General features: G+C 43.1%; 2 protein-coding genes across 4 annotated transcripts in view; both read right to left on the bottom strand.

Moving 5' to 3' along the window:
- The window catches only part of bicc1a (BicC family RNA binding protein 1a), a 58,705-nt gene extending 53,276 nt beyond the window's left edge, over positions 1-5,429 (bottom strand). For all 3 annotated transcript variants that reach the window (XM_053633213.1, XM_053633214.1, XM_053633215.1), the window contains exon 1: positions 4,998-5,429. In XM_053633213.1, the coding sequence (XP_053489188.1) occupies positions 4,998-5,190 (193 nt within the window). In that variant the 5' untranslated portion in view covers positions 5,191-5,429. The remainder of the gene's footprint in view (positions 1-4,997) is intronic.
- A 3,799-nt stretch (positions 5,430-9,228) lies between these two features.
- Positions 9,229-12,500, bottom strand: part of ube2d1a (ubiquitin-conjugating enzyme E2D 1a) — a 9,923-nt gene continuing 6,651 nt past the window's right edge. Inside the window, exons 5-7 of the mRNA XM_053633435.1 lie at positions 11,736-11,841; positions 10,638-10,731; positions 9,229-9,678 (exon numbers count right to left, since the gene is read on the bottom strand). Coding sequence (XP_053489410.1) covers positions 9,633-9,678; positions 10,638-10,731; positions 11,736-11,841 — 246 coding nt within the window. The 3' untranslated portion in view covers positions 9,229-9,632. The remainder of the gene's footprint in view (positions 9,679-10,637; positions 10,732-11,735; positions 11,842-12,500) is intronic.

Below are 12,500 nucleotides of genomic sequence, written 5' to 3'. Positions count from 1 at the left end.
TCTCCAATCGGGTATCGTCTCTGATATCTGTACGGTGTTTTCAAAATAAAAAAATAAAAAAAAACATCCTCGTTGAAGCGAGATGGATTTTCGCCATCTCTACGTTAGCATGCTGTTATAGGACGTTCCTTCCCCATCACCCCCAGGTCCTGAAAAAGGTCAGCTGTTCCCTCTCCTACATCAAAACACACATGCTTCCTTTCACAATGCCTCCATTATCCCACCTGACCAATCACAGCACACACACACACTCCTCGAATCCACACGGCAGAGTGTGCGGCCAATCCAAACAGCAGCCGGATGGTCATTGAGGAGAGCGGTAGCGACTCGACCCGCATCATCAAAAAGCTCCATCGAAGTCCTGAGAAACACCGCTGACCCACGTGAGGGGTGAGGGCCGAGAAAAAAAACCAACAACAACAACGACAACAAAAAAACAAAAACACACCGCTCAACTATAATATCCGCCACTATGGGTTTCACAAACAAACAAAAAAACAACAATGTGAGAACTCCGATTGTTCTGAAAATTAAGAATTAAATGAAACTTTATTTAAAATGTGCTCCTGTTAGAACTCTTTAGTACTTTTTGCGCGTTTTTCCCCTCGGAAATCCAGAAAGGCCACGAGTTATATTTTTCTAAACCGTTATCTTGAGGATTTGAGGCGGCGAACTTATTTTCCTCGTGATCGTAATCACTTCGGTATCGATATATGATAGCGTGCCGCTAGCTGCAACCATGTAATGCTAGCAAGCTTCTGCTACATGATCTCAGAAAATAGCTTTTGTTATCACCTGCCATTCTGGACCTCCCCATGTATTCCCCCCCCCCCGAACATCGTTCTGAGTGGGCGGGGCTAATCTCGGCAGCGGTTTTTCCCATCGTGTCTCTCAAATCGTTCTACTTTGGTCTTTGTTTGGGGGTTCCTATCTGTACTTTACTGCCGGTTGTCATGATTAGCGCCAGGTTCATGCGATATCCACAAACACACACACAATGATATCCGTACAAGCTATAGAATACATACAAAACCACCCGTTTGTGTAAAAACCAAAACTTGTCCCACTAGAAATGGAAATTTCGAAGGAAAATTCTGGCATGGCTGTATACTAAAGTCAGAAGGAAGCTAAAACACTGTTTTCTCTTCACAGTTCCTGTCGCCTGTAGGGGGACGATACGACAGAAAGTATCGTCTCGCCATACGTTATACAGCCGGCTAAGAGACTGCCGGCATAACAGAAGCGAAGCTGTAAAAACATATTGTTTGAAGTCCCCGTGAAAACAAAACGGATGTTTTGCGTCTTTTAGTACGAATGTGTTCGCCTTAAAGTTCTCCATCAGCTAGAGGGCGCCAAAACAATGACGTAGAAGATTCGCAATTTACAGTATCTACCACCATTACGCATCAACCACTTCGCTGACATCGTTCTGCACTTCAGATACTCATGAGATTCTATCCAATCAAACGCTCTCTAGAATCGGAAGTGTCCCGACCCCCAACGTTATATAAATCGCCTTGCCGAAGGTGCCGTCGTTGGGCGAGAGAAAATCAGCAAGCATGGCTGGTAGATGTGTCTTCGGCTGTTCGAGCGTGTGCGTTGTATTCCGTTTTCCAGCTGTGATTCGGTTCGAATTCGAGTGCCAGCTCACGGCTTCGTGACAGGCATCATTTTAAAGATTCAGGACGAAAGTTGAACGTCTTGTTTTATTTTAACATCAAATCAGTTGATTCAAAGTCTGTAATTGTTCAATAAAAACATTACCATGTTAGCAAGTGATATCACGAAACCAGTGATATCTCAGAAATATCAACATATCCATCAATAAATCAAACACGTTAAGGCCACAGAGGCAGAGCGAGCATCGCTCAGGGACTCAACGGCGAGCAGGAACAAAATTTATGCACCCGAACGCATTAGGTAACGTTTCTTGATTGGTTCCGTCACTCCTACTGACAGCTTAAGACGATACTCTGATTAAGAAACTAGCATGTAAACAGCGATTATTGATGACCCTAATCTGATTAAAGTCATACTCGAAGTAAACACAAACGGAATTAAGACGTGTGGAGTACTCCTGTTTTAGTCGCATTATGGACGTGCGTTACAGACACGTACACACCTTAATCACACTATTAACGTCGTGTGAGAGTTTTCACCGCATTGTGCGACAGGACACGTACACACACGGCAGCGCTCAACCGTTTGACGGCAAACAAGAGAGCACGGCTGCGTCCCAAACCGCATACTTGCCTACTATATAGTAGGAGAAAGACATGCATCTCAGCTACTATACAGTAGGTAAGTACGCGGTTTGGGACGCAGCCCACGGCTTCAAGCAGTCGTCTATTTGCACGTACAGCACGACAAATAATTAACCGCACTCGAAGCTTCCGTAAAATTTTAAATAAAAACACCCAAAACTGTATACGGTTCCATAACGAAGACCAACTATGTGTCGATACGTGAAATTCTGGAGGGAACGTCGGACGGCGTTACGTGGGGACGTAATGACGTGTGACGTTAATCCATCTCTGTTCTATAACATGTAAAACGCCGTGCGTGCCGTGATGTAAAACACTGTAAAACAATGTAAAAACTCTGGCGTCCTGATAAGAAACAAAACCCGTGGTTGCATTAACATCTGTACTACATCTGTAAGGTACGTCCATTGAATCATGTACCGTGTCAAGAAAAAACACCCCACGGCATGCTGAAATAAGAAAATAACCAATCAACGACGGCGAGGTGTAATATGTCTTGACGTAAATGTGCTGTTAGTGTTACTACAGTGAAGTTCGTTCTTTTTCAAAGACAGCATTTCGAAGACGGTGTTTTATTCCTCTCATACCACGGCAATTATTCAACCATTACAATTTTCATTTATTAACGAACGTTACAGTTTTTTTTTTTTATCTGTCTATTCTTACACTGCAACGTCCACAAAACAAGTTTGATCCTATTATCAGTTGTTATAGCGGTTACAAACAGGCGTTCCCTCACCAGCCCCTCTTTCTTGATCTCTTGAGGATATTAAGACCAAAAAAAACAAAAACAAACAAACAAACAAACAAAAACAACTTAGCTTGTCATGTTACTGAGTCTGGAAGTTACTGAGTCCCATGTTGAAAAAATTAAAGTTACAGCTTTACCTCTGATTGTTACAAAGCGCTGACACTGGAGACTCCTTTCATAAACACCTCCATCCATCCATCTTCTATACCGCTTTATCCTTTTCAGGGTCACGGGGAACCTGGAGCCTATCCCAGGGAGCATGGGGCAGAAGGCGGGGTACACCCTGGACAGGGTGCCAGTCCATCGCAGGGCACAATCACATACACACTCACACACCCATTCATACACTACGGACACTTTGGACACGCCAATCAGCCTACCATGCATGTCTTTGGACTGGGGGAGGAACCCGGAGTACCCGGAGGAAACCCCCGCAGCACGGGGAGAACATGCAAACTCCGCACACACAGGGCCATGGTGGGAATGGGATCCTCAACCCTGGAGGTGTGAGGCAAACGTGCCGACCACTAAGCCACCGTGCGCCCTTCATAAACACCTCCTCGTAGAAAATTCCGTTATATCGACCATTACACACGTTCTTAATCGGTTTATGTGGTGCACCTGTGTGCAAGTTGTTACTATAGAAATAAATACTCAATTACAAGGAGGAGAGGATTAGTGTGCAGGGGGCACGGTGACTTCGAATCCCGGATCTGCCATGTGCACGTGGAGTCTGCATGCTCTCCCTGTGCCTAGGGGGTCTCCGTTGGGTCCAAAGACTGTAGCTGTATCATGCGCTGACTAGCATTTCCAAATTGTCTGTATGAACGTGTGTGTGTGTGCAATGGCACAATCACCCTCGTCAAGGGTGTCCTATGCCTTGTGACCCGAGTTCCTTGGATAGGCTCCAGGCTCCCCCGTTGGATAAACAGTAGGGAAAATGGATGGATGGATTACTACAACTAACCCCGGGGCAGTGGTGGCGGCTCAGTGGTTAAAGGCTCTGGGTTAATGATCAGAAGGTCAGAAGTTCAAGCCCCAGCACTGCCAAGCTACCACTGCTGGGACCCTCAAATAAGCCGTACATGACAGCTTCTCGACAGCACCAATACCGCCGTCTTCGAAGTGAACGAATTCAAGTCACTTTCTTGAATTCTCAACCGACTTACGGCTAGAACGCGTGCGTCCGAAACAGCCGAAGACACGTTTACGACCCGTGCTTGCCGATACGATTTCTATAACGTCGGGAGGGCGGGACACTTCAGACTCTAGACAGCATTCGATTGGACAGAAAAAATCTGATGAGAAGCTGAAGTGCAGAATGAGGTAAAAGCAAACCTGTCGATCCGTATCGGTGGTAGACAGAGACTGTACGTTTTGAACGCGTACATCGTCTAAACGCAAACTTCGTCGTCGTCTTTTGGCGCACATATTCATACTAAAAGCCACAAAAACTTCGATTTTGATTTCAAGGGGACGTGAATTGGACCTAGTGGGTGTTTTGTTGTTGTTTTAAAAGTGAAAACAACCACTGGCTGTTTTACAAAATTGCTAATGAACACTGAACTGGTGTTGGGTATCACACGAGGTAGATACACTTGAGGTAAAAGGCAATATTTGTTAGAGTAAATTGAAAACAATTCAATATGAAAAAAACAAGCTCATGAAAAAGCAAGCAGATGTGTTGTTGTTGTTGTTGTTCATACCTAAATAACAGGTAAAAATATGAACATTTTAAAAACATTTAATGAAGCAAACACTTTGGAGGACCATATAAAGTCCTATAAATTAGTTTTAACCCCAGACAAAGCAAATACAAGTAACCTTCTGCTGGAAAAAAAAATAAATAAATAAAAAAAATAACAAATGACCAAGTTAGACTTAGAAGTGAGAAGAAAATTAGTATGTTATTATTATATTTATTATGGGAGGAAAAAGTCACCTTCATGTTGATAACCAACTAAAGTCAATAAAAAACCTACCTAATAACAGGGTTTCTAGTCTTTTTCGGTCCACACGGAACCGCTCCTCGGTCCAGTCCGGGTTGGGCGGGGACACGTGGCCGCTCGAGTCGCTCTCCGAGGCGGGCAGAGGGGAATCAGCGCTCCGCTCGCTGTTCGAGCCCGGGTCAGAGTGCTGAGAGCAGCCGCTCAGAGGGACGCGCTGGGCGGCCATGTCGCTCCGAAACCACCGCTGAAGACACAAAGTCCCGAAACTCACTTTGAGACTGGGATTTTTAAAAAAATTTTCATATAACAAAAAGATGAAACATTCCAGTACAGCTTTCCTTTCTTTCTTTCTTCAACTCATCCCTTCTCACACTGACCCATCTCTCAAACTTGTTTTTTCTTTTCTTTTCTGTTTTTTTTAACGGGAGAACATCCCTTGACTTCTTTCATGCCAGAAGAATGGAATCCCCGCCCACTTTTCATCCATCGCCACGCCCACATTTAACCCAGTCATTTTTTTTTTTTTGGAGTTCATCGCTGAAGTAACGCGCGCATGCGCACAACCATAATACATATGTAGTGGCCTGGGAAAACCCTTCAGATATGAGGTTCTTGAGCTCAAATAGTACGTTTCTCGTTAGCAGTATCTCAGTTTTAAAACCTGGTTCACCCCAAATGTAAAGATCCTCTGAAAGACTGAAAACAACTTCATCATTGTAAGAGTTACACTATATGGCCAAAAGTATGTGAAATACCTAACCGTCACATATGTGCTTTGTTAAATATCCCGTTCCAGATTTATTCCCCTTTTGCTGTTATAATAACCTCCGGTCTTCTGTGAAGGCTTTTATTTCATCGATACTACAGATAATAATAAATCTAATCTGTATCGCAAGCTAGACTAGTTAGTTAACAGATACACTAGCTACCGGGGAACTAGTACTAGTACTAGACCATCCATCTTCTATACCGCTTATCCTTTTCAGGGTCACGGGGAACCTGGAGCCTATCCCAGGGAGCATCGGGCACAAGGCGGGGTACACCCTGGACAGGGTGCCAATCCATAGCAGGGCACAATCACATACACACTCACACACCCATTCATACACTATGGACACTTTGGACATGCCAATCAGCCTACCATGCATGTCTTTGGACTGGGGGAGGAAACCGGAGTACCCGGAGGAAACCCCCGCAGCACGGGGAGAACATGCAAACTCCACACACACAGGGCCACGGTGGGAATCGAACCCCCGACCCTGGAGGTGTGAGGCGAACGTGCTAATGATTCTGTAATTCCACTTTCAAATTGTTAACATTGACTCCCGGCTATTTGAATGAAATGTTTATTTAAAAATTGTTGTATATTGCTTATAGTCTTACAAGTACTTTTTGACTACGTTAGCCTCGTAGCTCCAGTGCGAAACCGAATAACCCTTGGCTAATCGAGTACATTTAATATTTAGCAAAAACTGGACTTTAATATGTTAGCAATATAGGAAAATGATCAACGATGGGGTGTTGTGATGCAGACTGATGAGAAGTGGAGTCACTATTGGTCATTTTCCAATACCAGCATGTCCTGAAGCGTGCTGTTCCGATTATACCGCAGCAATCCGCCGACAATTCGAACGGAACCTGCCTGATCCATGCTGATGCCCTACCTCTGAATGGAGCTCTCATCAGCTGGAGGCTACATTCCGCGACTGAGGATGGCGCCAAGCGGTGCAGCCTGGAGATTGCTGAGGATGGTGTCGCTTGAAGTACCATGGAAATGGTTTTGGACCTCAATTCCACACGGACGTTCTCGCTGTGGTTGCTGGGACTACGGTTGCTGCGATGGCCTTGGGACTGCGATTACCACATGCAGTTTTACACTCAGGTCTCCTTTAGTGAACAGTGGATCAGTTCAACAAACAGACTTCATATAAAACCATCATGAACTTTCTTTTACGTTCACGCTATCCGTCGTTACCCAGATGAGGACGGGTTCGCTTCTGAGTCTGGTTCCTCTCAAGTTTTCTTCCTCATATCATCTCAGGGAGTTTTTCCTCACCACCGTCTCCATCGTCTCGCTCAATAGGGATAAATTCCCACGTTTAAAATCTCTACCCTGTGTTTATATGTTTCTGTAAAGCTGCTTTGAGACAACGTCCACTGTTAAAAGCGCTCTACAAATAAAATCGAATTGAACGTCAAGAATGGCACGTCGTACTTTTTACCCACTTCTACTTTTATTTAACGTCGTTAGTTAATATTCTACGTCTGCGAAACAAGTTAGTTCCTGTTATCACTTACGTTATACTCTACATCCCTCACCAGCCTCTCTCGTTTCGTCTCTCATTAAGTTACAGATCATCACGTTACTGAGAAACCCTCTGTCCTGAGGACTTTAACACGGTGGAAAACTTACGGACCGTTACAAAACGCTGACACTGGAGACTCCTTCCATAAAACGCTAAATAAACTTCTCCTTACAGAAACCATATCAACAGTTATACGTGTTATCTTTATTAAATAACACATTGCATAAATATTAGTCTTCGATTTTAAGTGAGATATTTAAGTAGCTCCAGTGCAAACGTGTCATTCCACAGGTTCTCAACCTTTCGTAACTAAAGCCCCCCCAAGCCCCCCTTATCATGTGGCATGCCCCCTAATCACACACCCCTAATCTATAATCTGTTTTTAGATTATATTTTTCTTTAAGTACTTTTTTGATTTTTTAAAAATAACTTTGATGACTTTTATTAAACTATATAACGGACAGATATGGAACATGAATGATATATAAAATGTTTCTGAACACTAGAACTACTCTGAACGAGAGAACTAGGCTGTAATAACGCGGACTATTTGACATGTAAAACATGTTGCATTCCATTCGTCTTGCGTTCGAAAAATGTTCGCATGTGAATGATGTAAATTGGGACGAAGGGCGCGTCTCGTTATCCACGACATCGTTAAATCTCCGGCTCTCGGCCCCTCACTGAACAGAGCGGACGAAGAGAGAGGTGAGAGTGCAGCGGGAAAGCGAGACCTCGCGCTTGCAGGACAGAACTGGGGACATTTGGAAAGTCGCTAAGTTGGCAACGCTGGTCTGCATTGACGGCTAGATAAAAGGCAGGATAAGCTCCGCCTCTCCCCAGCAAGAAGAAAATACAGAGGGAGAGGGAACGCGGGGTTTTTCATTTATACACATTCTATTTGAAAAGCAATAAAACACACTGAGTACCCAAATGATGCCCTGTCTGTGTTTTTTTTCTTCTTGAAAACAATTTGTGCCCCCCTTCTGATTTCTCCGCACCCCCCAGGAGGGCGTGCCGTCCAGGTTGAGAACCACTGTTACTCCAAACAAGCCTTACTGTGCGTCCTAGTCCTCCTGGGAAGTTCGTATTTACGAGCTGGGAAGCCATAATCAATCACTTTAAGTCACAAGTCGCAAGACGCCGGTGTACATTTTCTTAATTATCTCCAAAAAAAAAATACAGCAAGGTTTTGTTTTTTTTTTGTTTAACTCTACTTCTAAAAAAAAAAATGACGAACAAAGAATGCGCATCAGGCGTGTTTGTTGCTTTTTTTTTTAACCAATTTACGAAGCCGCTGTAAACGTTATAATTAAATATTATATCATAATTGTACAACGTTGTCATGTTCTGTGCAGGCGATCAGCTCGTTTTATTTTAAATAAAAAACCACAAACACATAAATACCCGAAATCAGCGTCAATTTTCAAACACGTTCAATTAAACAAATTTACCGTCAACTACAGATGTCGCATCCGTCGATTCCACCATGTTTTCTTACTGACGCGCCCCCCGACTCGGAAACTAGTTTTCCCACTCGTAATTCCGACTTTGCGGAGGTGTTCACGTGTGTTCGACTCGTAAACGCCATCTTTCCGACACGACTCGAACGCACCATCGGCTCCATCGTAAACATTTAGAGCAAGTGCAAAAAATCTGATGTTTTGAGGAAAACTGGACGTTTATCGAAACAAGGTAGAAATACAGTTTTCTTTTTATTTTCACCTTGCAACCTGGTTTTACAACACTTTTTGTTTTGTTTTTTTTCCCTTCGGGGTCATGTATACCAGTATAGTTTAACGGTAACAGAATAATTATTCCAGATTCCTTCATCACAGTATACCATCATACCCCTAACACACATTAAATCTTTAATAACAATCTAAAAGAACACAACCTGCTTGTTAGTTCACACACAGCATCAACAAAACAAAAACAAAACAAAACAAAAAAAAAAAAACTTTCCAATGATGTCTTTAATTCAAAAATAAAAATAGCTCCAGAACATGTTTTAATATGATACAATAAAATATCTAAAAGAGAAAAACAACGTGTACCGGTAACAAATGCTAATATTTATCATCATTATTTGTTGTGGCTACTCTGAGCCTCTCATCAGCAGTAGCCTGATGACCTTTACTTGTTCCATCGGGTTTCTGTAAACGGAAGCGTAACGTTTCAGCGATTCAGTTTCAGCTACGGGTTTTCCTCTGTAAAGGGAAAGAAAAAAAAAAGGGGGGGCGGGGTGAGGGGGGAACCAAAAACAGTCCACCGGTTTTGGATAAAAGGTGGTACAGTACGTCCTCATTAACCGTCCACGTGCAACCGTCCTGCTGAGTCCTGCTGGTGGAACCGGAGCGAGTTACATGGCGTATTTCTGAGTCCACTCTCGGGCCATTCTGTTATATCTGAGACAAAGAAAGGGCGACAAAGATTAAACATGAACCCAGATCAGCTCCTAGGAATCCCCTGACTGTGAGAGAAAGCCTTTTATTAGACCTGTATAATCCTAAAACGTCTTTACGCCTCATCACAACGCTACCACTCGAATTATACCCCACTACTGGCACTGACACCACAGCGCTGAGGAATTCTCCATTCTGATTGGTTGGAATTCGTTTTCTACGACTGCAGCTCGGACAGCAGTCTCCATAGTAACAAGATCATTTCAGTAGTTCACCGGTGGACACTCCACGTAATCTAAACCTCATAGTCTGATATGAGGTTAAATATATTGTTGATCTTGAACTGTTTTTTTCCCCCTGAGATGTTAATTTAACATTTACATGGAAGGAGTCTCCAGTGTCAGCGCTTTGTACATTCGTAAGGGGGCGGGGGATGATGATTGTGTGTGGGGGGGGGGGGGGGGGTTTGCTATAGCTGCTACCCCCAAACCATAACAGGATGTTCCACAACGTCAAATGTAACTATAAACAGAGTTTTTAGAAATTTTGCTCTTTGATGAATAAATGATGTTAGCGTTGAGAAGTTGCTGTGGTGTGAACGCTTCGGGACGCGAAGACGTGGAAAATACAGTTGAACGCGAATCGTTCTGGCAGCCCCGCCCCGAAACTATTTCCCAAATAACATGTAACTGCGTATTAACGTTTGCGGAACTTTATATTCGAACTTTGAAGAAAAAAAAAAAAAAAAAAAGAACAGTAATGATGGCGTTTGCGAAAGTATGATTCCCTGACTGTTGTCCCGAATATTAACAAGAAACATTACTAGCTTATTGAACATGCAGCTCAATTAGTAACCAAACGACAGAACAGCAGTCTTTTAAAGGAAAACGTTCACAGATATCAATCTGTCGTGAAAGTAATCGCAAATTAAAATGGGGGGGGAAGAAAGAAAAGTTACATACTTGTCTTTATCTGATTTGTAGATGTGTGCGATGTCCGGAACTAAAGGGTCGTCTGGGTTCGGGTCACACAGTAGTGAGCATATGGATAACAACACTGAAAGACAGTTTGAATGAAGAGTGTTATTCATTCATACTAAATACTACTACTAATAATAATAATAATAAGGAAATCTGCCAGGCAAATGTGTACAGGGAATGTAGGTGAGGTGGAGGTCCAGGTGTAGAAGTGTACGTGGTGTATTTCGAATACACTGGGCATCGTTTATTAATCTTTTAGCAAAGTTAAATGGTTTGCACTTATATAGCGCTTTTATCCAAAGCACTTTACACTGGTTCTCATTCACCCATTCACACACACACACACACACACACACACACACACACACGATAGCAGAGCTGCCACGCAAGGCGCTAACTTGCCATCGGGAGCAACTTGGGGTTCAGTGTCTTACCCAAGGACACTTCGGTATGTGGAGTCACGTGGGCCCGGAATCGAACCGCCGACCCTACGATTGGTGGACAACCCGCTCTAGCACTAGAACCACAAACCGCTCACAAAATTTACCCCAAATGATTGCCCGAGCCAGACCGAACTGAAATTGTCCACTAGATTTACTGTGCTGATTTTGTTTATACTCGGGTGTGTATGCTGATCACCTGTAGAGTGCAAAGCGGGTTCCTGACGCAGCTCGTTTGCATTTAGCGACACCTGGGAGCGTGAAAAATGACTACTAGACGATAACGGGAAAGGCCGTACCCAACGATACCCACGGTCCTCTGGACAATCTGAAAGTTTTACACTTTCAGTGTGCAGACAAGGTTGCCAGGTCCTCCCTTTATCATTGTATTTAGGAAACCTTTGACCTGCGTCGTTTTTTTTTTGTTTTTTTTTTTGCAAGTCGTCTGTGCGATGAAGACTTAAGAAGCGCGACTCATTTTGTTCATTTATGGATCTCGTTTTATTTCTGTGTTATTTATATCCTAATCAGGCAATTAAACACAAAAACATAAAAAAAACACAACCACATCCCCAAGTGGCTCCGCCGGTTCTGTTCGGGCCGGTTCTAGTTCTAGAGTATGTCGGGTTACGGCTGGTACCTTTAGACACTGTGAGCGCAGGACTCCACTGAGAGCGCAGGATGTCCAGACAGATGCTGCCGTTACTGTTGATGTTTGGATGGTAAATTTTTGTTGTGAAGGCAACCTGCAAAATAAAAAAACCCCCAAAAACACAAAACAAAACAAAACAGAGAATCGTGTTCAGGAACCTCGGATAAAGCATCGGCTGACTGACACTCCGAAACCGATGTTTAAAGAAAGGACAAATACAATTTAAGCAATTCTTATCATTTTTTTTTTTTTTTAGTTAGAAGGCTAACGTTTCTAACAAGTAAGGGTCACTTCGAGGAAATAGTTTAGCATTGTGCATGCCTTCTTTAAAAGGCTCAGTAATACCATTTGTACCATAATTGGTTGAATAAAACAGCAGAATAAGTCTGCATTAAGTCAAATAAACAAACTGAAACAATATTTTCTTCTAACGAACAGTGCGTGATGCCTACATTTACCGATACACAAGAAAGACTGTTTGGTGAAGCAAGTGATGCAACGTGTCAGGCTGCTACGCCTGTTTTATTTCCATGTAATCCTTTTGTTTGTGTTTAGAACAGTGTGTCATGCACATAGCGTCAGAAACCACATCAACTGGAGGCCAAATGTGTACCAGCACAAACGTTCACCGAGCACTCGGACTGCAGGAGAAGGGAAAAGAAAAAAAAAAAAAAGAAAAAGAAAAAAAACCAAAAAACAAAACACAACTGTAGGAGTGTATACGAGATCCTCTGTTACAGCTTGCTATTTATT

The sequence above is a fragment of the Ictalurus furcatus genome, chromosome 9 (genome assembly GCF_023375685.1).
Source record: "Ictalurus furcatus strain D&B chromosome 9, Billie_1.0, whole genome shotgun sequence".
NCBI lineage: Eukaryota > Metazoa > Chordata > Actinopteri > Siluriformes > Ictaluridae > Ictalurus > Ictalurus furcatus.
The sequence above is the reverse complement of the archived record's forward strand: the minus strand, read 5'-3'. Positions and strand labels throughout refer to the sequence as shown.